The sequence below is a fragment of the Equus przewalskii genome, chromosome 4 (assembly GCF_037783145.1).
Source record: "Equus przewalskii isolate Varuska chromosome 4, EquPr2, whole genome shotgun sequence".
Lineage (NCBI taxonomy): Eukaryota > Metazoa > Chordata > Mammalia > Perissodactyla > Equidae > Equus > Equus przewalskii.
Genome location: NC_091834.1, coordinates 91,342,557 through 91,365,079, shown reverse-complemented (window position 1 = coordinate 91,365,079; position 22,523 = coordinate 91,342,557). Strand labels below are relative to the sequence as shown.

The following is a 22,523-nucleotide window of genomic DNA, read 5'->3' as shown; positions in this document are numbered from 1 at the left end:
ACAGAAACAAATGAAATAGGGATTAAAAAGACAATATAAAAGACCAATGAAACTAAGAGCTGGTGTTTTGAAAAGATAAACAGAATGGACAAACCTTAGCTAGATTCACCAAGAAAAAGAGAGAGAAGACTCAAATAAATAAAATTAGAAATGAAAGAGTACCATTACAACAGATAACACAGAAATAGAAAGGGTCATAAGAAACTACTATGAACAATTATATGCCAAAACTGGACAACTTAGAAGAAATGTATAAATTCCTAGAAACGTACAATCTAACCAAGACTGAATCATGAAGAAATAGAAAATCTAAACAGATCAATTACTAGTAAAGAAATTGAATCAGCAATTAAAAATCTCCCAAGAAATGAAAGTCTAGGACCAGATAACTTCACTGATGAATTCTACCAAACATTTAAAGAAGAATAAATACCAAACCTTCTCAAATTCTTCCAAAAATAGAAGAGGAGGGAACACTTCCAAACTCATCTTATGAGGCAAGCATTACCCTGATACCAAAACCAGACAAGGATACCATAAGCCAAAAAAATTACAGGTCAATATCCCTGATGAACATAGATACAACAATCCTCAACCGAAAATCTTAACAAACCAAATTCAACAATACATTAAAAGGATCATACACCATAATCAAGTGGTATTTATTCCAGGGATGTAAGGGTGATTCAGCATCTGAAAATAAATCAATGTGATACACCACATTAACAAAATGAAGGGCAAAAATCATATGATCATCTCAACAGATGGAGAAAAAGCATTTGACAAAATTCAGCATGCATTTACAATAAAAACTCTCGACAAAGTGGTTATAGAGGGGACATACCTCAACACAATAAAGGCCATATGTGGCAAGTCCACAGCTAACATCACACTCAATGGTGAAAAGCCAAAAGCTTTGCCTCTAAGATCAGGAAGAAGTCAAGGATGCTTACTCTTGCCACTTTTATTCAACATAGTATTGGAAGTCATAGTCAGAGCAATTAGGCAAGGAAAAGAAATAAAAGGCATCCAAATCAGAAAGGAAGAAGAAAAATGGTCACATTTGCAGATGACATGATGTTATATATAGAAAACCTTAAAGACTCCACCAAAAAAACCGTTAGAACTAATCAATGAAATCAGTAAAGTTGCATGATACAGAATCAACATACAAAAATCTTTGTGTTTCTATACACTAATAATGAACTATCAGAAAGGGAAATTAAGAAAATAATCCCATTTACAATTGCATCAAAAAGAATAAAATACCTAGGAATAAATTTAACCAAGGAGGTGAAAGACTTTTATACTGAAAACTATAAGACACTGACGAAAGAAATTGAAGAAGACACAATTAAATGGAAAAATATTCCATGATCATGGATTGCATACTACCCAAAGTGATCTACACATTCAATGCAATCCCTACCAAAATTCCAATGGCATTTTCACAGAAATACAACAAACAATCCTAAAATTTGTATGGAACCACAAAAGAGCCCAAATAGTCAAAGCAACCTTCAGAAAAAGGGACAAAGCTGGAGGCATCACATTTCCTGATTTCAAACTATACTATAAAGCTACAGTAATTGAAACAGTATGGTATTGGCATAAAAACAGACACATAGATCAATGGAACAGAATAGAGAGCCCAGGAACAAACCCATGCATATATGGTCAATTAATTTATGACAAGGGAGGCAAGAATCTACAATGAGGAAAGGACGATCTCTTCAACAAATGGTGTTGGGAAAACTGGACAGCCACACGCAAAACAATGAAACTGGACCACTATCTTACACTATACTTAAAAATTAACTCAAAATGGATTGAAGTCTTAACTGGAAGACCTGAAACCATGAAACTCCTAGAGGAAAACATTGGCGGTAACTTCCTTGATATAGGTCTTGGAACTGATTTTTTGGATCTGAGCCCAAAGCAAAGGCAACAAAAGTAAAAATAAACAAATGGGACCATATCAAACTAAAAAGCTTCTGCACAGCAAAGGAAACCCACAACAAAATGAAAAGGCAACCTATACAAAGGGAAAAATATTTGAAAATCATATATCTGATAAGGGGTTAATATGCAAAATACATAAAAAATTCATAAAACTCAATAGCAAAAAAACAAAAAAACCAATTAAAAAATGGACAAAGGATCTGGATAGACATTTTTCCAAAGAAGACATACAGATGGCCAATAGGTACATGAAAGGATGCTCAACATCACTAATCATCAGGGAAATGCAAATCAAAACCACAATGAGATATCTCCTCATATTTGTTAGAATGGCTATTACCAAAAAGACAAGAAATAACAAGTGCTGGAAAGGATGTGGAGAAAAAGGAATCTCTGTGCACTGTTAATGGGAATGTAAATTGGTGTAGCCACTATGGAGAACAGTATGGAGGTTCCTCAAAAGATTAAAAAATGAAACTACCATATGATCCAGCAATTCTACTGCTGGGTATTTGTCCAAAGGAAATGAAAACACTAACTCGAAAAGATATATGCACCCCCATGTTCACTGCAGCATAATTACAATAGCCAAGACAGGGAAGCAACTTAAGTGTCCGTCAAAAGATGAATGGATAAAGAAAATGTGGAATATATACAATAGAATATTCAGCCATAAAAAAAGAAGGAAATCTTGCCATTTTCAACAACATGGATGGACCTTGAGGGCATTATGCTAAGTGAAATAAGTCAGACGGAGAATGACAAATACTGTATGATCTCACTTATACGTGGAATCTAAAAAAACAAAAAACCCGAACTTATACATACAGAGAACATATTGGTCATTGTCAGAGGAGGGGCAGGAGGGGGATGAGAGAAATGGGTAAAGGTGATCAAAAGGTACAAACTCCCAGTTATAAAATAACTAAGTTCTGGGGATGGAATGTGCAGCACGGTGACTATGGTTAATAATACTCTACTGTATATTTGGAAGTTGCTAAGAGAGTAGATCTTAAAAGTTCTCATCACAAGAAAAAAAATTTGTTATTATGTTGTGACGGATGTTAACTAGACATATTGTGGTGATCATTTCACAATATATACAAATATCAAATCATTATGTTGTACACCTGAAACTAACGTAATGTTGGATGTCAATTATATCTCAATTAAAAAAGTCAAAAAAGAGCAGACCTGGAGCAAGTGCTGCTACTTTTGAGAGGATGCCAAAGAAGCTGGAAAAAGTCACCAAATTGTTAAGTTCTAAGAATGAGAGGGAAAGGGAGACTGTAGACTCATGACGTAGAACAGGAAATGGGCTGGTGAGAAGTCTTGTGTATATCCAACAGGAGACGGGCACACGGAATAAAGGAGGCGGAAAAATCTCACCATTAGGGATTGTGACATTATTATCAGAGTACAGATAAATTTAATCAAACATTTACAGTACAAATTATTTTTTATTTTTTCACGTTTTATTCACATTTATTTTTCCCTTTTAGCGTGTTCACAGAAAATCAGAACACCTTAAGCAGGAGTTTAATAGCAATTTTTGTAAGCAAAGTTACATTCCATCTCCAAGTCAAATTGGTCAAAGCTTCTCCAGTATTTACAAAAGATGATAGACAAGATGCTACAGAAAACCACTGCATCTGAAGATTTTTTCCTTTGTTCTCAAAGATGACTGGAAAAGAAAGCATTGTCTGCTGTAATCAAAAACATACCACAGGAGCCAGCCCCATGGCTGAGTGGTTGAGTTCACGCACTCCACTTCGGCGGCCCAGGGTTTCCCTGGTTTGGATCCTGGGCATGGACATGACACTGCTCATCGAGCCATGCTGAGGCGGCGTCCCACAAAGCACAACCAGAAGGACCTACAACTAGAATATACAACTATGTACTGGGGGGCTTTGGGGAGAAGAAGAAAAAAAAAACAAAAGAAGATTGGCACAGATTTTAGCTCAGGTGCCAACTTAAAAAAACAAAAACACACAGTATAAACAGTAACCATTCTACGTATCACAGCTTAGTTGAGTTTAAGATTTGTGTTTAAAATATCCAAAATGACTGCAGTTTTACAAAATGGGCAGGGTGGAAAGTTGCAAACTTCATGTGCTTCTGGATATCAAGATTTGTTTTAGACAATGGTCATAGTTAAAAACATAGGGTACCAATTATTATATTACTTATTTTATAAAGGAAAATTTAGTGGCTTAAAACAACCTACATTTGTTATCTTTAGTTTCTGTGGGCCAGGGATCTGGATGTGGCTGAGCTGAGGCCTGTGGCTCAGGGCTTTCACAAGGCTCTGGTCTTCTCCAGACTGGACTCAGGGAGGAGCTGCTTCCACATTCACTCAGGTGGTCATCAGCAGGGTTCAAGTGCTCATGGGTTATTGAATTGAGGGCCTCAGTTCCTTGCTGGCTGTTGGCTGCACACCTTCCTCAGTTCCTTGCTATGTGGGCCTCTCCATAGGGCAGCTCACAACACGGCTTCCAGCTTCCTTCAGAGAAAGAAAGCAAGAGAAGAAGAGAGAACAAGCAAGTCAGGAGTCACAATCTTCTTCTTTTTTCTACCAGCTCATCACTTTTGCTATATTCTGTTTGTTAGAAGAAAGTCCCCAGGTCCATCCCACACACAGGGGAGGGAGTTACACAAGGGTGTGAACACCTGGAGGCAGGATCACTGGAGCCATTTTAGAAGCTGCCTACCACATGGGGCATAACTGAAACTGAGGACGAAGAAGTAAAAATTTCCCTGGATTAGGGTGAAACCATGCCTCCTACCCACAAGGTTAAAGTGGGGAACAAAGTAACGAGAGTTTCTGAGCTTGCCTTGCTGAACAACAGGAGGACTGGTGATACGGAAGCAGCTGGCTGATAGCCCTCTCTCCCCCGAATGAGCATCATGCAGGAGGATTGAGAAGCTAAAAGGACCTATTGTAAACTTGAGATATCACAGACTAAAAACCCGCCGTATGCAACATGTAGAACCCCTCAAATTTGCACATGCGACCCATGAAGAAATATGAAAGACAGTCGCACCTGTGCAAAGAACTCTTATGACTTCAGCCCCTAAGACCACAAGCTCCCCCTCCCCTACCTACAACTCCAAATAAAAATCCTTGCTTGGGGCTGGCCCTGTGGTCAAGTGGTTAAGTCTGCTTTGCCAGCCGAAAGTGGCCCGGGGTTTGCTGGTTCAGATCCTGGGTGCAGACTTACACACCAGTCATCAAGCCATGCTGTAGTGGCATCTCACATAGAAGAACTAGAATGACCTAAAACTAGGATATACAACTATGTTCTGGGGCTTTAGGGAGGAGGAAAAAAGAAAAAGAGGAAGACTGGCAACAGATGTTAACTCAGGGCCAATCTTCCTCACCAAAGAGAGAGAGAAAGAGAAAAAAACCCCTTGCTTGTAGCTTTTTGGGGAGTTCAGGATTACAGAGTTAGCTGCCCATTCTCCTTGCTCAGCCCTTTGCAAAAAAATTCCTACTTTGTTCTGCTACACCTGGTGTCAGAGATTGGCTTGCTGTGTGACAGGTGGGCAAACCCACTTCAGGTTTGCTAACATAACCAGAGGCGGACTTGGTCAAAAGCAGAAATGTCTGACGGATAAATATTTGTATCCCAATATTAAGGAGGGTGTACATGTTTCTTACCTCACTTGCTCATGATGAGCGTTACGCTAAAAGAATAGGAAAGGTCTTTAAAAATTGAAAAGATAATCTCTGAAAAGAATGCGATGAAGGAAGCAGCAGATTAGAAAGTAAAAACCAAGGACCAAGAGAGAAATAAGAAAACTCTTATACGAGGAAGGTGCATGCCCATTCACTAGAATTTCTACTAAAGCCTTAAAATACTCTCAAAAGATCCAGGAGATGGGAGCAGACAAATGGAATAGTTTCCATGATAAACTGCTGCTTAAAGGCAACATGGAATTCCAAAATATTTGACTGACTCCACCCACTAGGAAATACTTGTGAAGGGGACAAAGTAATGCTGAATACCTGGATGTTCCATTCTGAGAAACTTCTAGAGAAAATTGCCAAAGACTCCTTCATATTTAAAATGAGCAAACTATGTTTTCAAGGACTTTGTTTCCTTAAAAGGAAGAGTCTAAAAGAAGGAAGGAAAATCACAATGTTGGAGGAAAATACTTTATAATAGGCTCTGTCTTCCCTAATCTAAAAAGGACTGGTGGTCTGGCCCCTGCCCATCTCTCAGGCCTCGTCTCCCATCACTCACATGCACATTATGCTGCAGCCACACTGGCCTCCCTGTTAGTCAGCGAAACACCAGCTCCTCTCCTAACCTCATTTCGTTCAGATCTGTGCTCAAATATCACCAACCTAGAAAGAACTTCCTGATTGCAATCTAAACTAGCATCGACCTGCCCCATCCTCTTACCTCGCTTTTATTTTTCTTTAGAGCAGTTACCACTTTCCGAAATTATGCCTTTCTTTATCTGTTTCTTGCCTGACTCCTCCACTGAGATAAAAGCTGTAATGAATTCAAGTTCTTTAGCTCACTGCTCTGGGACCTGGAAACGCAAGCCATTGACTCTTATCCACAGCGTCTGTTGAGTGAACGAGGGGAAAAATAGAATAAGCGAAGCCCATAACAAAACACGTCAGGAGAAAACCGTAATAGAAAGAGGGCGAAAAATGTGAAGAACAATTTGTTAGAATGTGCTACTACAAATTCACGCACAAGGGGGAATAGTTATCTTCGTGTATAATACTTAATTCAATTTTTAAAAATGCCGAAAGACTCAAATGAGCTAATCTACTTAAAAATATTTAGGACAGTATACAAATCTGGCCGCACAGCAACTCTTTCTTCTAGACGGGCGCACTAATTTCTGTGGATTCTCAGCAAAGGAACTGAGCTCACCCCCTCTTTTATAAAATGTATTCTTGTCGCTATTTGATTGGCAGTCCGTCCCAGCAGCCCCTTTATCATTGGCCGCGTCCTCAGTCCTTCACTCCCAGATCCAAGCACTCATTGGTCCGCTTCCTCAGACAGCCGCAGCTGGCCGTGCTCAGGCGGGAGGAGTTCTCCGGTGACGTCAACGGCACGCCCTGCCCACATTCCAAAGCCTGGGCGGAGACTTCCCGGTGTCCCCGCCTTTGGGGGCGGGACAGGGCGGAGAGCAAGACTTCTGATTGGGTAGGGCGGGCGAGGTGAGTATCCGATTGGTCGCTTCCCTGGAGGGAGGTGGAGTCGTACAGGGTCCTGGAGTGGAGCTGAGGAGCTCTGGGGAGTCTCAAAGTTTGTGTCTGGAGCGGTAGTGGCAAGTGGGCTTATTGCGAAGGGATTTTCTTGAGATGAGAGCTTATCTCCTGCCTTCATTTTGGATACACACTCTGCTTTAACCCCTTCAGCCTTCAGTCTGATCCCTGGACAGCCTGTCTCCCCCGGGGATTCTCACATCTCCGTGGACACCGGACGGGAGCCCCCAGGCAGAGGAGCGAACGTTTTCCTTCTTAAGTGCATAAGCTACACTCACACGCACACACGCACGCACACATAGACACACACGCAACACACGCGCGCGGAGCCGGATCGCCCTCGGAGGCGGCTCTGCCCGCTCCCCTCCTGCCCTCAGCATCCTCGGCCCAGCGCACCTCGGACCATCATGGAGGTGCTGGAGAGCGGGGAGCAGAGCGTCCTGCAGTGGGACCGCAAGCTGAGCGAGCTGTCAGAGCCCGGGGAAACCGAGGCTCTCATGTATCACACGGTGAGGACTCAGCGGGGCGGCGGAGGGGCGGCTTGGAAGGGGGAAGTGTTGTCAGCGAAGGAACAGCTGAGGACAGGGACCAGGGATGGAAGTATTTGGGAAGAGTTATGCCCAGAATGAAGAGATCTGGGGAGAGATGTGGTCTTTCTATGTGAACAGATAAATGTGGGCAGCTGGCCCTTTTAAACTTTTAATAACAGTAACGATACATTGTGTTCCTTTAGCAATTTTTACTTTTTCCCGACGCTTTTTTACGTCTGTAATATTTCCTATTGCCATCAGTGCTGTAAAGCGGGAGAGGGGGTAGATGTTTTGAGAATAATATGCCTCTGTTTAGTTTACTACTGATTTTTGTGGGAAGGTTTTTGAAAACTAAACAAAATAAAGTAGGATTTTCTTCATTCCCTTCGCCTCCCTCTTTCTTTGCTTTCTTTCTTACTTTTATTTCAAGCAGTACACCTCTGTGTGTGTGTGTTTTGGAAAGGCCTTTCGCATTAGGAGGAAGACTACTTTATTTGGCTTCTTTAACTGTAACAGCCAAGAAATCGGCTTCCTCCCTCTTCAGGAGAAGGATCAGCAGAGGGATATGGAAAATCTGAGGCAGTTGCATATTTCAGAAAGACTTTGGAGATGGTGGGACAGCTCACCAGTTCCTTTTTCAGTCTTATGCTTCAGAGACCCCTCTGGGGATTATACTGTCACAGAGCACGCACATTTCTTTTCAAGTTTTCAATTTCAGTTTTTTGGTATTAAATTTGCAAAATGAAACTGGATTTCCAATAGCCAGCACTGATATACGACTTTATGTGAGATCTCTTTGTTTCTTTTTTTTACAAACGCAGAGTTTGTAATTAGAGAGCGAGGGAGAACACTAATAAGAAAACGAGAGGCTTGGCTGTGTCCCCTTCACGATTCTTTTAATGGGGTCAGTGCCAGGATATTTGAAACTTTTGCAAAATGGCCTGCAGGCTCCACCTCTTCGGCCTTTGCCTCTGGCTGGCTGACGTTATTTTGGGAAAAGGGATGAGGGCCTCCCTGTGATTCCCACCAGAGTGTTTGTGGTGGCTGAGCACGGTTTGTTTAAAAAATGCAGAGTGCAGGGCCGAGAGGGAGTGGTGGTTCACTCTGGGGCAAAAGCCAGCTGTGTGGTCGGATCTGCTGGGTTTGCTCACAGAGCCTGTCCTGAGGAGAGCACGTGGGCTGCTTTTGGATTGGGGGCCCAGATGTGCTTCCTGTCGGAGAGGACTTCCAGCATGTTGGCCGTCAAATATCTTCTGATAATTGGGTGTTTCAGATGTTTCTACTGGCATGGGCTTCATTTTAACCATTTGCGGAGGGGCAGCTCTTCTCTTTTGTTCTTAAAGGTGCTGTGGACATGTCTCATCCAGCAGCTGTAATGCCACGGCTGTGGGGTTGTCTTTCAGCTGGTGGAATGAATGATGCGCAGGCGTCCACATTCCCTTTCTCGGGCCCTGCGGCTTGCGTTTGTGAGATCACAGGCCAGGGTTCGAGATGCTGCCTGTGACTGGGACATTAACTCCAGGCAGAACAGCTTGGACTGGCTCTAATTAACATCTTTGTGCACAGTTTCAGGGCTAGAGACCTTACCTTCCTTTTGGTATTAAGGGCTCCGTTTTTCTATGTCGTTCTAATGAAGCAGTGATGTGTGATTATTTTCCTTCTAATTTTATTTTTTCTAAATGACTTTTATGTCTGTCACTTAGGGACGTGTCTTCTGGGCACCTCACTCATATAAAATGCTACTTATCATTGCTGCAAGTCATTACCAACAAACTCTGTATATCAATTAGTGTTGAAAGAGGTGTTGGATTTAGTAGCACAGACGACTGGATTATATTCCTTCTAAACTCAGGGGAGTTTGGCAGAGATTTGAAAACAGATAACTTTCCCATCTGTTTCTTGAACACTGTTGGGTATCTAGTTGCAGAGCTAGTTATTGGTCCATAATGTGGAATGGCCTGACCTCCAAGTGGAGAAAGGATGGCCCGATTGTGCATTCATTCAAAAATTTATTTGTTCTTTCAATTAATAGTTATTGAATATCTTCCATATGCCAAACACTGTTCTAAGCACTTGGGATACATCAATGAACAAAAGCGGACAAAAATTCTTGACCTTGGAAAGCTTTTATTCTGCAGGATGTGTGTGTGTGTGTGTGTGTCTGTGTGTTAGGGAAGAGAAACAATAAATGATAGACATAATAAGAAAGTAAGTGACATAGCGTGTTAGACAATGTAAGTGCTATAGAAGAAGTAAAAGCAGATCAAGGTGAGGGGAATGGAGAACACAGGATGGAGGAAGGGCAAAATATGATTTTGAATTGAGTGATCAGAATGAGCATCCTGTAGAAAGTGGATCTGAACAAAGGCTTGAAGGTAGGGAGAATGTTAGCTCAGCAGGATGAAGAGCCAGAGCACAGGCCCTAAGGTGGGAGTGCGCCTGGCAAGAGCCTATGGTAAATCACCTTCTGTTTTCGATCCCCTCATTTCGGTCACTTATTTTCCTGGTAAATGCAGGTTACTTCTGTGACACTATGTCTGTTTTTGGAATGGCCCAGTGAAACTTTCTAAGTTGAATGGATTGGGCTTTGTACAGGGGGACGAGAGCCTGCAGGGAGGCTAAGGTGCAGATATAAGTTAGGAAAGTGGTAAGATATGATAATAGCTACAATCTCTTGAGTATTTATTATCTGACAAGAAGACCTGGCTTCATGGCTCTGCTACCTGTGCTGTCCTACAGGGCCCTACACTTGGTTCCATGCTCTGCTGTCACCATCTTGAAATCCTTAATTTTTTTTCTTTTGGTGAGGAAGATTGTTGCTGAGCTAATGTCTGTGCCAATCTTCCTCCGTTTTGTATGTGAGATGCCACCACAGCATGGCTTGATGAACGGTGCGTAGGTCTGGCCTGGGATCTGAACCTGCAAACCCCAGGACACCAATGTGGAGCACATGAACCTATCCAGTATGCCACTGGGCTGGCCTGAAATCATTAGTTTTGAACAAAGGGCCCCACATTTTCATTTTCCACTGGGGTCCCACAGATTATGTAGCTGGCCATGCTGAAAGTCATTACGGTAAATGTGCTTTACAAAAATTATACAATCGAACCCTCTTAATGACCCAATGAGAGAGCCATTTTTATTATTCCCATTTTACAGATAGGAAAACTGAGGCTTAATGAGTTTAAGTGACTTGGTAAAGGTCCCATTAGCGACAGAATCAGAATTCAAACTCAGGTCTGCCTGCCTCCAAAGGCCAGGTTCTCGCCCATATGCTAAATAAATGAAGGACTCAGAATTAAAGAGAAGAAACTGAGTCAGAGGATGGGAGAGGATCATTGGGGAATCAGAAACTGCTGCGCCTGAAGACAGCTACTATTTACCTGAAGTGGCAGTGCCAACCATTGTACCTTCCTAGTGTGATCACTCTATTTGCTCTAAATAGGGATTTAGTTACCACATGCATGATTGCTAATGCCCTGTTTGAGCAAACCTGTCACCTACCTGATTTTAAAAACATAGGAGGTTCAAGTTGCCTGAGGCTGATATTGTACGTCTCTCAGGCGCCTTCTGTGAGCCATCAGGACCAATGTTTTTCTCATTTGGTTAGTTAGGAAGCAGACTTTCTGGTCCAGAAGGACAAAGGCTTAGAGGAGATAGGTTCAAAGTCTCCATAATAATGAAGCACATAGATAGGGCAAATAGGGACTTCCTTGTTAGATCCTGAATTATTAGAATTTTGGGCTTTCTCTTGAAGCTTAAAAAATAGTTCCCATACAGATAATGAAATACTATTTTAAATCAGTGAGTAGTAGTTTTATGAAAGCTGTTGCTTCTAGAGTGGATCTAGTCTAAAAGTGTGTTCCGAAAAGATGGCAGATCTAAAAATGATGTGTGTATCTTATGGTTTGAAATCATTGTGAGAAATCTTGTGCCTTCCCCCAAACCTGCCTGGATGTTGGACATTTCTGACATATATGTTGTGTTCCTATAAGATTCTGTGCCAATTACATTTCCGGGAATTCACTGTGGGGTTTTGCAATTTAAAGAACAAAACAGTCTATAAATATTATCTGTGTATATCATATATACACGGACTGTGTCTGGAAGGATAATTGATTGTTTCTGGCAAGGGGACTTGGGAAACTGGAGGTCAAGAGAGGAGGGAGGGAGAGGAAGTTATTTACATTCTATTCTTTTGTACTGCTCAAATTTTTCCCTGCTGAATGTATTTAGAAAATGAAAAATTACAACTTAAAGGCACCATGTAAAACTGGACTAGAGGTAATTTTAGCCTGAGCTTCCTTGGGGGCAAAGGGGGACCTGGTGTGCATTGATGTTCAACACCCCTGAGTCTGAGGTGGCCTTGGGTGAAGAATACAGGAAGCAGGAGTGCCTGGTGGAAAGGGGCTCTCAGGCCGGAAGATTAACAGTGAGTTTGTGTATGATAAACTTTGTGATCCTGGTAACTTTCTTATATCTCAGTTTCGCGATCTGAAAAATAGAGCTTTCATAAATTTTTACAACAATTTTATCTTTTAAAAAAGTATATGGTAAGAACTACTAAGTCTTTGCAAAGAGAATGACAGCAGTTCTGGTTGTTCTCAATGCTAAATTCGTATAAATCCAATTCTTTGTAAAATTTGTTTAGTGGTTATGCTACTAAAATGTTATGTCCAGTTAGTTCTTAAAGTGAAATGACTGATCCCAGACAGTGGTAGGTGGAGAGCTGAGGGAATGTTCAACCTGCCTGGTACCCGGATGTAAAGACCATCTGGCTTCCACATCTGTCACTGATTGCCAGAATAGAGTTGGCTAATCTCCCAGGCTAGTGGTTTCCCCTTCCTCCTGGCTGGCCCGGAGACTGATATGGCTCCAATGGGATATTGAAACTTTTGATTTGATGTTCGCCTCCCATTGTTGGCCCCAGGCCGGGTTCTGAGGGGGAACCTGGGCCCTTGTGGCCTGAGAATATCATTACTTCTGGTCACAAAGCAAATAAAGGTGAGGAGCTCTGGTAGGAGACAGATTGTGGAGTAAGTATAATTTGTCTTCAAGGCCCTTGCTTCACCTTTCTTCACTTTCATCCCTTTCATGTTTTCTTCCCTTCTTGGGCCCCACGTGGTTCCCAGAATGGTGTTCTCTTTCCAACTCCTTTTTTGCAACTCTTACATTTTGCTTTCAGGAAAGATTTGATAAACTTATCCTAAACATTGAAGTATTTGTAAGTCTTAACATATGACCCCTAAGTGGGCATTTCTGTTTAACAATAATTACATCAGTTCAAAAGGGTGAATCTCTAAATGGAGAACTTAAGGCAATAGCCAGCAAGTAGGGGAGGAATATTTGGGGCATGGGGGAGAGTCCTCACTATGCCATACATGTGGCCCTTATTCATAAGGCAGCCTTACACATGTGTTGCTAATTTATCTATGATCTAAGCAGTTTTCATTGGTGTGGTGAAAAGTCTTTGGCTCATTATATTACTGTGTCTGCAATTGTTCTCATGGTGTTAATGTGAGTTGGTGAAAGGTGACTTGGGCACAATCCTGAAAGGTGAGAGGGCAGTACTGAGTTTGGTACTTGCCCCCTTTCTTGAAAGATCCCTCAGTGATAATATTCTATGGAAGCAGGGAGCTCTGATATGAAGTTGCTGTTGCAGGAGAAATGAGGCAGTGCATCTAGATTGATAAATGAATTAAATTACAATGCTTGCAGCTGCATGCAGCTGAAAACTGATAAAGATTGCCTATACAATAAGTAGATCATTATGTCATGTCGCAAGAGGCCTAGAATTATAGCTTATTGTTTGTCTGATTCAGCAGCTCCTCCGTGTCATCATGGACCTAGATTTCATCCATCTATATGCAGATTTCATCTTCAGGTTGGAGGCAACCTGAAGGCAACTCAAACCCATATAAGTTTCAGGGGTTCAATTCAAAATGACAACATCCAGAGGAAGAAGAGAGGTTGTATCTTCCTTGTGTCCCTTTTTAGGATGGAAGAAACTTTTTTCAGAAGCCCCCTAGCTGATTTCTCGTTGAATTTTGTTGGAAAGGATTGGATTACGTGACTATTTCTAAACCAATGGCTAGAAAGGGATTGACGTGATTGGCTTAGATTAGTCGTATGGGGATGGAGGAGATTTTGGAGTCTCAACCAGTGTGACCATTTGTAATGATCATTAGTAAAGTAGCCTGAGTTGATAGTTCCTTAAAAAAAGATGTGTTTGTTTAACCAATGGCTCTTTTTCTCACAAAGATGGTGTAGCAAATGGAAAATGTTTTAAAGTCCACAATAATTAGCCTCGGTAGCAAAAGATCAGGCTAAGTTCTGTGCCACTTGCAAAGATCTAAGGACGTTATTTAGCTGTGCTAATAGTGCCCAATGAAGGAAAGCTAAGACAGGAATAGTCTCTGAAATGCATGCAAAGGCTGTCAGGGAGGTAGTACTGCTGTGTCCCAACTCACTAACTAGGAAATGTGAAATTAACTATATTGTCTGAACTCTCTGCATCAAGGTCAAAGATCAGGGCTGGAGGTAACTAGCTGAGCCTGTAATCGCGCTCACCATGCAAGACAAGAATGACTTGTTCTGTTCGAGGCCTTCCAACCTTTCAGCAGGCAGAAAGCTAAACGTCATTTTTCAAAGAAGCTGTTTTTCCAGTTGCGTATGCCTGTTCAAATAAAGATAAGGCCACATGTGCCTGTTTGCAGCTTGAACTACCTGCCTCAGCCCGGCTTGGCTGTGACCTCTCTGCTGACTGTCTTGGGGCAAATGGCCCTAGGCCTTGGCTGGCCATTTGGTAGGGTTGAGGGCCTGTGGCTGCAGGGTGTCTGAATTGGCCGGGTGAATGATTTTATGAATGAGGGAGTAGTGTCCACATTCCCTGCCTCTGTAGTGTCAGGATTGAAAGGAAATGACGAGACCCACCTTCTTTGTGTTAACCTTGAGCCTATTCCTCCTTCGCTCTGCTCACCGCATGATCTTGGGCTCTTCCAAATGAAGTTCCAGGTGACCTCAACTTTTCCCTGAATGGAATTGTCTAGGTTATCCATTAGGCACATGGGAGGCAATGGTCCATTTTATCTATGGAGAATCTGAGGCCTAGAACAGTAAAGAGATTTGCTAAGCTGGAACACAAGCTCCTTGACAGGAAATGTGAGTTTGCCTGCCCTCTACTCCCAGGATGCTTAGTCAAGCACAGGATGCTCAGAGATACATAGCTGCTTGCTTGATGCACAGTTAAATGGAGTGAGGCGGTCTTAGAGAATGGATAAGCTCAGTGACCGTGGCCTGTTTTGTTAATCTATTTTTTTAACTGGATTCTTGTAAATGCTTCTGCAAATCTGAAAATTTAGCATGAAAATGACTTGGGTTATTTGGTGTTAATATCTTTTCTTGTTTAGTTTAGGAAACAAGATGGGAGGGAGGGTGGTTGTATCACAGTCCAGTTTCCTCTAGAGTAGAGTTGAAGGCGGCAGTGTGGAAAGGGTGGGCTTTGAGCCTGGCAGCTTTGGTGTTCAGGGCCACTGGTTCTCTGGTGACCTTGGGCAAGTTACCTTACCTCTTTGGGTCTCAGTTTCTTCACACGTCACTGCCTGGCCCAGAGTAGACACTTTTGTATCCTCTCCCCTAAGTCAAATGTCTTCTCTCTGGGGAAGAGGTGTCCTGAGCTTAGGAGTGTGACATCATTCAGGAAGTACAGGAGGCCTGTAATTTTTTTCTCTCACGCATCTTCATTTCCTCTCCTCCCGAGCTTCTACCTTCTGCTATAAACACAGGTCTCTGCCTTGAACACATGTTTGCCAGATGCTATTGCCCCTTCTCACTCATTTTTCCTCTCTTGCTTACTGCCAGGTTTTCTCAAACAACTGGTTAATAGTTACGGCCTTTATTTCCTTGCTTTCTACTTACTCCCGTACCCTGTATGTTCTGGTTCCTACTGCTGCTAGAAGGTCCTCCAACTTCTCCCTAACCACTAACTCCAGTCTTTTCTCTGTTCTTACCTGGTAGGCCCCATGGAATTATTAGGCAATATTGGCCACAAGGTCATCTTGTGACTTGTTCTTGCTTTGGCTTCCATGACACTCTGGCAGGCTTAGTTTTTCCTCCTTCACTGGCTTCCTTACCATCTGTTAAAATGTGAGTGTTTGGTACTTGGCCTTCTTTTTTCCCTGTATGCTCCCCTGGGCTCCTCTGTCAACTTTAAAACGGCTGATTCTCAGGTTTTTATGTCTGTTCTTTGTCTACTGACGGAAAATGGGAGATCTTTGGAGTATGACCCAAGATTCTTCTGGGCCCTCATTAGCTGTAGACCAGCTCTGGCTGGGTAACCCTTGAATCTTCATGATGTGTTACTCTGACCAAGAAGAGTTGGAGACACTTTGATCCTCTTTATCACTGTACCCCATTTATCTCAGGAAATGTTTAGTGACTCAGCTCTCCTGCAGTGTAAACCCATGAGAAGCTCATGAGTCATTACTGGGATACAGCTGTTTCTAGAGTCAATGTTACCCATCAGATGCAGGCCGTGTTTTGGCTGGGTTCGTGCTTACTCTTCGCTGGGGAAACCCTGTGTGGCGTTCTCTGGTGGTATGTCTAACTTTTTCTAGGATTGTGTGGAAGGTCAATGCAAAAGTCAGACACAACTTCTTAGATCATGTACCATTTTTGCCTCTGGTGTGTATTGCTGCTTTCAAGCTCATTACAATTGCCTCAAATTGAACTGCCTGCGTTTGAGTTGTTCTGTTCTGGTATAATTTATCTAAACTTTACTGACATTACTGAAGAGCTTTGAATTTTTTTAAGAGTTGAGATGGGGTGCTCTGAGCCACTTAAATTTCTATGCCTGCTTCTTGTTAGAAGTACCAATGGGGGCTCTTGGAAGAGAGTTTTTCTTGGGAGCATAAAGTACTTAGATGTGTGAACTCAATTGTAGGACAAGTTACTTGACGTCCCAGGTGTCAGTTCCTCCAGCTGTAAATGCTGCATTAGTATTACACGTCCCTGCGTTTCCTTTAACTCCACAGTTCTGTGCTGAGTATCATGCTCCTATCCTTGAGAGTCTTTTATCTTTAGGAAGTGGATAATATAAAGCAACAACAAGAAGATCCAGTTGATTGCCTATTTCAATGGGGCAACTGCGTTGGCAGGTGTCGTTTGCGTTTTGTAGCCTCTGACTTCTGACTAGAAACCTCGCTTCAGTAAAACCCAGACAGAATAAAGAATGGAAAACAGAGAGGCACAGAGGTAGGAAATATTTTTTTAACATCAGAAAAAAAAAACCCCACCAAAACCAAAAAAACCCTCTTCAGACTTCTTGGCAAATAAGATGAGTCTGGGGAAAAAAAAAATCCACAAACAGTTTTCTAGTTGTCTGAGAGGAAAATCCTGGTTTTTGACATTTCATATCTTGGAAATGTCTGAATAGTTTTTGTTTAAAGGGAAATTCCTTTTGGCTGAGAAAGAGCCTGCAGGATTCAAACTGATAGGGTGATGTTTTTAGAAAACTTGGAGGAAATAAGCATCTGTGATGAAAATGCTTTCTCACCGGCCAATTGTGTGGTACAGACATTTAAATCTGAGGTTACCAATCATAGTGTTTTAAAGGTGAACCGTTGACTTCTTCCTTCCTCTTGCTTCCTATCTGTGCATCCTGGGGAAAAATCTCTCACAGCTGGTCCTTCCTGCAATCTGAGGAACTTAGTGAACTGCTTTTCTAAACCTGTGCGTGTTCCAGGCAGGAAGATATGTATTCTTGACCTCATGGCTCTCCCACTAGAGTGGGGAGGAAGATATGTAAACAAGTCATTAAATTACAAGTTCTTAAATACCTGGTGTACGTTTTGCTTTAGAGCCGTATTCAAAGTATTTCTGAAGCACAGAGGATGGAATAACAATTCTGAAGGAGATGGAGAGTTTGGGAACGCTTCGCAGGGCAGGTGGTATTTGCAGTGGGTCCTGAAGTACAAATAGGAATTAAATAGGAAATACAAATAGGAATAGAAATCTCCAGGCAGTGGGAACAGCAGATATAGAGTAGGAATGTGTAAAATATCATGGCTGATTCTGGGAATCCCGAGTAGTTTTAGGTAGTTTGAGAATAGGGTGCTCCGTGGGGAGCGTTGGGAGATGCAACAAGATCTTAAAAGGTTTGCACGCTTTGTTAATCATTTGGATGTTCCTTTGTGGGCAGTAGGGTGGGAGGCTTTTAAAGCTTTTTACAAGAGAGGGACAAGAGTAGAAATGTAATTTCAAAAGGAAATCTTAGTTGTTATGGAGGATGGATTGGAGGGCAGAATCAATGGCAGCAAGATGATCTACTGGCTGGTATTTCATCCATGAAGCAGAACAAGACACTGAGGGCCTGAACCAGACAGGGAGGAGCACATGAATACAAGAAAGAGTTAGGAGCTAGACATGGAGACTTGGTGACTAGGGGAATGAAAGGGGAAACAGGAGACTTTCCTGTTTTCTGAAGTGGCAGACTAAGTTGATGGTGCTGCCATTGACTCAGAAAGGAAATATTTGGAGCAAGAATGAGTTTGGTGGGAAAGATAATGTGTTCAGTGTCAGACTTGGTGATTCTGATGTGTTTGTGGAGTGTTCAGGAGAGATCCTTAAAAGGCATTTGGAAATTTGGATCTGGAATTCTGGAGGAAGTTTGGACTGGAGACGTAGATTTGGGTGTTACGAGCATAGTGGGGGAGAAGTGAAGTCAATAGTCCATCCAAGATAGTCCAGGGAGGTCAAGGTGAGAGTGAGGAGCATGAGAGAAAGCTGAGGATGGAGCCCAGGGGGCACTTGAAGAGTTGGCAGGGGAAGAGTAGGCTGCAGATGGAACTCAGAAAGAACTGGCAGGAAAATGAGGAGAAAATTCAGGAAAGTCCCATCACAGGATCCAAAAGAGGGGAGAGTTGTTGCAGAGTGGTCAAGGTAAATAACGGCTGTGTGTGCTCTTCAGCTGACTGCCAAGCACTCCAAGGACTGTGTGTGTGTTAGCTCAGGGCAGTACCTGTGTTTCTGAGCCACAGAGGCCTCCCTGTGGTCTGTACCTGTGGTCATGCTATGTGGCATTGTGCCCGGGGAGTGGAGGCCTTGTTTCCAGGAGAGAGTAGAACCTGCAGAAGGGCAGGAACTGAGAGGAAGTAGGCAGGGTGGATGATATATGCAATACTGCCTCTTTCTTTCTTTATGTTTTTGTAAAAGATTAAAATCAATCCTCAGAGATGGCCTTGGAGATTGTCACGGTGCCCTTGCAGTTTTATGAGGATCCTTTCTTCATTCCTCGCTCCACCCTGAGTCCATCCCTCCATGATGTCCTTCCAGTTGGCCAGGAGGGGTTTGTGCGTGTGTCCCTGTGTGCACATGTCATTATGGTCCTCAGACTTTGGAACATGCAAAAGGATGGTCTCTGGACTCACACCTGTAGAAGAGGGTTGGTTTTTATCAAATGCCTGTAAGGCTTCAGTCTTTTCCTTTCTGTATTTCTTCTGACTCTTGCCACTGAGAAAGTGTCAGGTGGACCCACTGAGTGCCAAAGATGAGTTTGATCACAGAGACGTCAACAATTTTCAAATAATAGAAAAATAGAAGAAAACCGTAATTTGCCTTGTTTTTTATATCACATAAAAATAGGGGCAGCTGAGGACAAATGGTTTTGTAATGAGAATATGAGCCTGAGGGCTTTCCAGCGGAAGGAACATTAAAATAAATGATGCAGCGTCAAAGAAAATGTGCAGCTACAAGCAGGGCCTGGATTTCAGGACCTACAAAGGAGGTTCTGGAAGGACACCCTCCCCCTCCCCATGCCCCCAGCGTTCTGGGCTGGATTCCGCCCTTGCTCTCTGCTGCACTGTATCCAGGATGTTGCTTTTGTGGGAGGAGCAGCCCTGTGGCCAGGACTGAAGTCGGCACCTAAGGGCCGAAGAAAGAAGGGAGTCGAGAGTGAGGAGAATTCTGCACAAGGAGGAACGAGGCAGCCCTTCTCAGTTTGGAGCGGAACAGACTCCTGCAAGCAGAAATTAAGTTTAGAATTCACCCCACAGTTTCACTCAGTGTGGGTTAAGTGGGTCTCTTGACTAACTGGGAAACAGATTACTTTCTATCACATTATTTCCAGAGCAAAACGTCTTGTGAATACGAAGCACCTATGTTATAAACTTTAAAAAAAAAATAGATAATTTTTTAGAACAGCTTTAAGTTCACAGCAAAATTGAACAGAATTTACAGAGTTCCCATCCACCCCTTGCCCTCCTCCCACCATGCACAACTTACCCTGCTGTCAGCATCCCACTGTTAGACACTTTTGGAATGTGGCTTCATAAGCCAGGGTTACTTCTGGCAGCTTTTGATTTTAATTTTGTTTTTTAAAATTAGTCACAGACGAGCTTCCTTTTGTAGTCATACAGGAAGCCAAATTACCCGGCAAGGGCCTTAAGCATATATGTGTGAATGTTTGTGTGTAGGCTGTTTTTGTTTTGTCTTAATAAAAACCTACTTCAAGCAATTTAGGAGCAGACCTATAGATTTTGGTGGGATATAATTAAATTAAAAAGTTAACATATGGTGTGTTGCCCGCATCTCCACTTACAAATAGCGTAGGCACTGGACACTGTCCTTTGGAAAGGAGGGTGGGATCGTGTGGGAGAAATGCTATATTTTTTGTAACCGAAGAACCCGAAGGCGATCTTTGTAACTATGACTTTTAACTTCCTACCCTGAGATGGTATTCATTTCTGAGGCACTGCCAGGAGTTGTTTTTCTGGTTCTGCTCTGGATTTGCAAGTTTTCTTTCCAGGGCTCTCCTGCAGCCCGTGACCCACATTTGGGAGCAGCTGGAAGGCCTGGGGCTTCGGGCTGAGGAGGCCGAGGAGGTGAGACCAAACCCAGATGGAGACAGACCTGTCCGCCTTGGGCTCCAGGACCTCATGTTCTAACCAAAGGGCTCCAGCGACCCCGGAAATCTTAATGTAAGCATTTTCATGTGTGATGAGAAAGAGGCAGAAAAGTAGCAGCCAGAAAAACATTTGGTTTTTCAGGTGTGTTTACATATGGAGGAACATGAGGTGGGTCGAAACCCAGTGTTTCTTTTTTTATTTAAATACAGACTTATAGGAGGAAACTGAAATTAAGCCTGGCCCAGCTGAGGGGTGGGATGGTTGAGTGGATTGAGCCTGGTGAATTTTTAGCCTTCTTATTCTTACCCTTCCTCTTTCTGTTGTGGGATTCTGAATGCCCTGCTGTCTGCTGATTGCTCAACCATGGTGGGAGAGGGTTGGGAGAAAAAGCCGAGATTTTGGAGTCAGCACAAACTTCATAGCCCTTATCACCACCAACAAATTATTTATTTAGTGCTTTCTGGCTCTGTCAACGTGGCCCTCATATCTAACGGTGGTATCCACCCTGTGTGTTGAAGTAACGGATGAGGCTGATCACAACCCAGGGGCTCTGTTGGCTCAGCCTCCGCTTGGGGCACTCTGTACGCAGCCTTGTGGGGAAGCTGCCAGAACAGTGCCGAGCACATCATAGGTGTCCAAGAAAATATTTGCTGAATGAATGGGTGAATGAGTGACTGGGTACCTTTCTGAGGCTATTCCACAGGGCCATGATGGAAGATGAGTGACATGATGTAAATAAAGTGTCTGTCTCCGTGCCTGGTACATGGCCTCTAAGGAGATATTGGGTTCCTGGCCTCCATTTTTCTACTCCAATAATTTCAGAGAGGTATAGGAAGAAAACTCTTGCTGAATTCTAAATTTAAGGAAATAGTAGTAGATAGAATAAAGCCTCTCTAATGTAAGCCTAATTTATTTGTTATTTGATTAAGTTTAGTTAACACCCATCACTTCATATAGTTACAAATTGTTTTCCTTGTGATGAGAACTTCTAAGATCTGCGGTCTTAGCAACTTTCAAATATACAATGCAGTATTGTTAACCATTGTCACGATGCTGTACATTCCATCCCCAGGACTTATTTACCTTACAACTGGGAGTTTGTAGCTTTTGATCACCTTTACCCTGATGTGGCCTGATTGCGACCAGATATTTAGGGGAAAAAAAACCCCTAAAAATTTCTTTAGTTGTTGCCTGAATCTTTTTAGGCTCCAAGGCCGGTATTGATTTGCATGACTGAGTTCGTGCTTCGAGTTTTCAGGCACCTGCTTCTGTGGAACTGAAATTCGTTGTAGGTTTTGAGGGGGTGGGTTGGCGGCAGGTGTTAACCTTCTTCAGGTCACAAGAGGGAAGACGAGAAGGGGTTGGCCCATTCCCTGTCCCTGCCATCCCCTGGACCAACCATCTGTAACTGGACATTGAGATCATTTTCATTGTTTTTCTAATATAAATAGCATTTCTGGGGCTAATTGTGATAGGCTTAGGACTCCATTCACACGGGGAGAGTTGGGAAGGAATGGGAAGTGTGGTGGGGAACAGCCCCAGTGGGGCCCTGCCCACAGTGTCTGGAATGGGCCTGAAGGGCTCTCCGTCTGCTGGGCAATGCTCGGCCCCTGGGCCTTCCCCACAGAGCAGCTTTGGGTGCTGTGGATAAGCTGCAGCAAAGGGCATTTAAGCCACACGCTCCCCTGACCCACGGCCTGAGCTACGTTCAGCCTTTGACCTTCTAACGTATATATGATATAAGTAGAGTTTAGCAAGAGACCTCCTCTGAGTTTGCTTTCTTGGGAAGCAGGGTTCTAAGTTGCTCTTCTGTGCCTTCCTTTCATCTGGATCAGCAGCATTCTATGCACAGAAGTTGCATGTAGGTTCTAGCATGTGGATGGACCCCCTTCTGTA

General features: G+C 42.9%; 1 protein-coding gene and 1 long non-coding RNA gene across 6 annotated transcripts in view; one reads left to right on the top strand and one right to left on the bottom strand.

The window, feature by feature from the left end:
• Positions 1-3,402: 3,402 nt before the first annotated feature.
• On the bottom strand, positions 3,403-6,858 carry LOC103564265 (uncharacterized). Of its 3 annotated transcripts, none has more exons than XR_011539272.1 (5): positions 6,778-6,858; positions 6,372-6,540; positions 5,972-6,080; positions 4,190-4,465; positions 3,403-3,870 (listed from the first exon to the last, which is right to left on the bottom strand). It is a non-coding gene; the product is annotated as an uncharacterized lncRNA (long non-coding RNA). The 3 variants fall into 3 exon arrangements; XR_011539271.1 differs by having other exon boundaries at positions 3,403-3,842; XR_548029.2 differs by lacking the exon at positions 5,972-6,080 and having other exon boundaries at positions 6,675-6,814.
• A 299-nt stretch (positions 6,859-7,157) lies between these two features.
• CREB3L2 (cAMP responsive element binding protein 3 like 2) overlaps positions 7,158-22,523 on the top strand; it is a 112,387-nt gene continuing 97,021 nt past the window's right edge. Inside the window, exon 1 of one of the 3 annotated variants that reach the window (XM_008539900.2) lies at positions 7,158-7,704. In XM_008539900.2, the coding sequence (XP_008538122.2) occupies positions 7,603-7,704 (102 nt within the window). In that variant the 5' untranslated portion in view covers positions 7,158-7,602. Of the gene's footprint in view, positions 7,705-19,797; positions 20,700-22,523 lie in introns of those variants that run through there. The other 2 variants (XM_008539901.2, XM_070617841.1) reach the window with 2 other exon arrangements.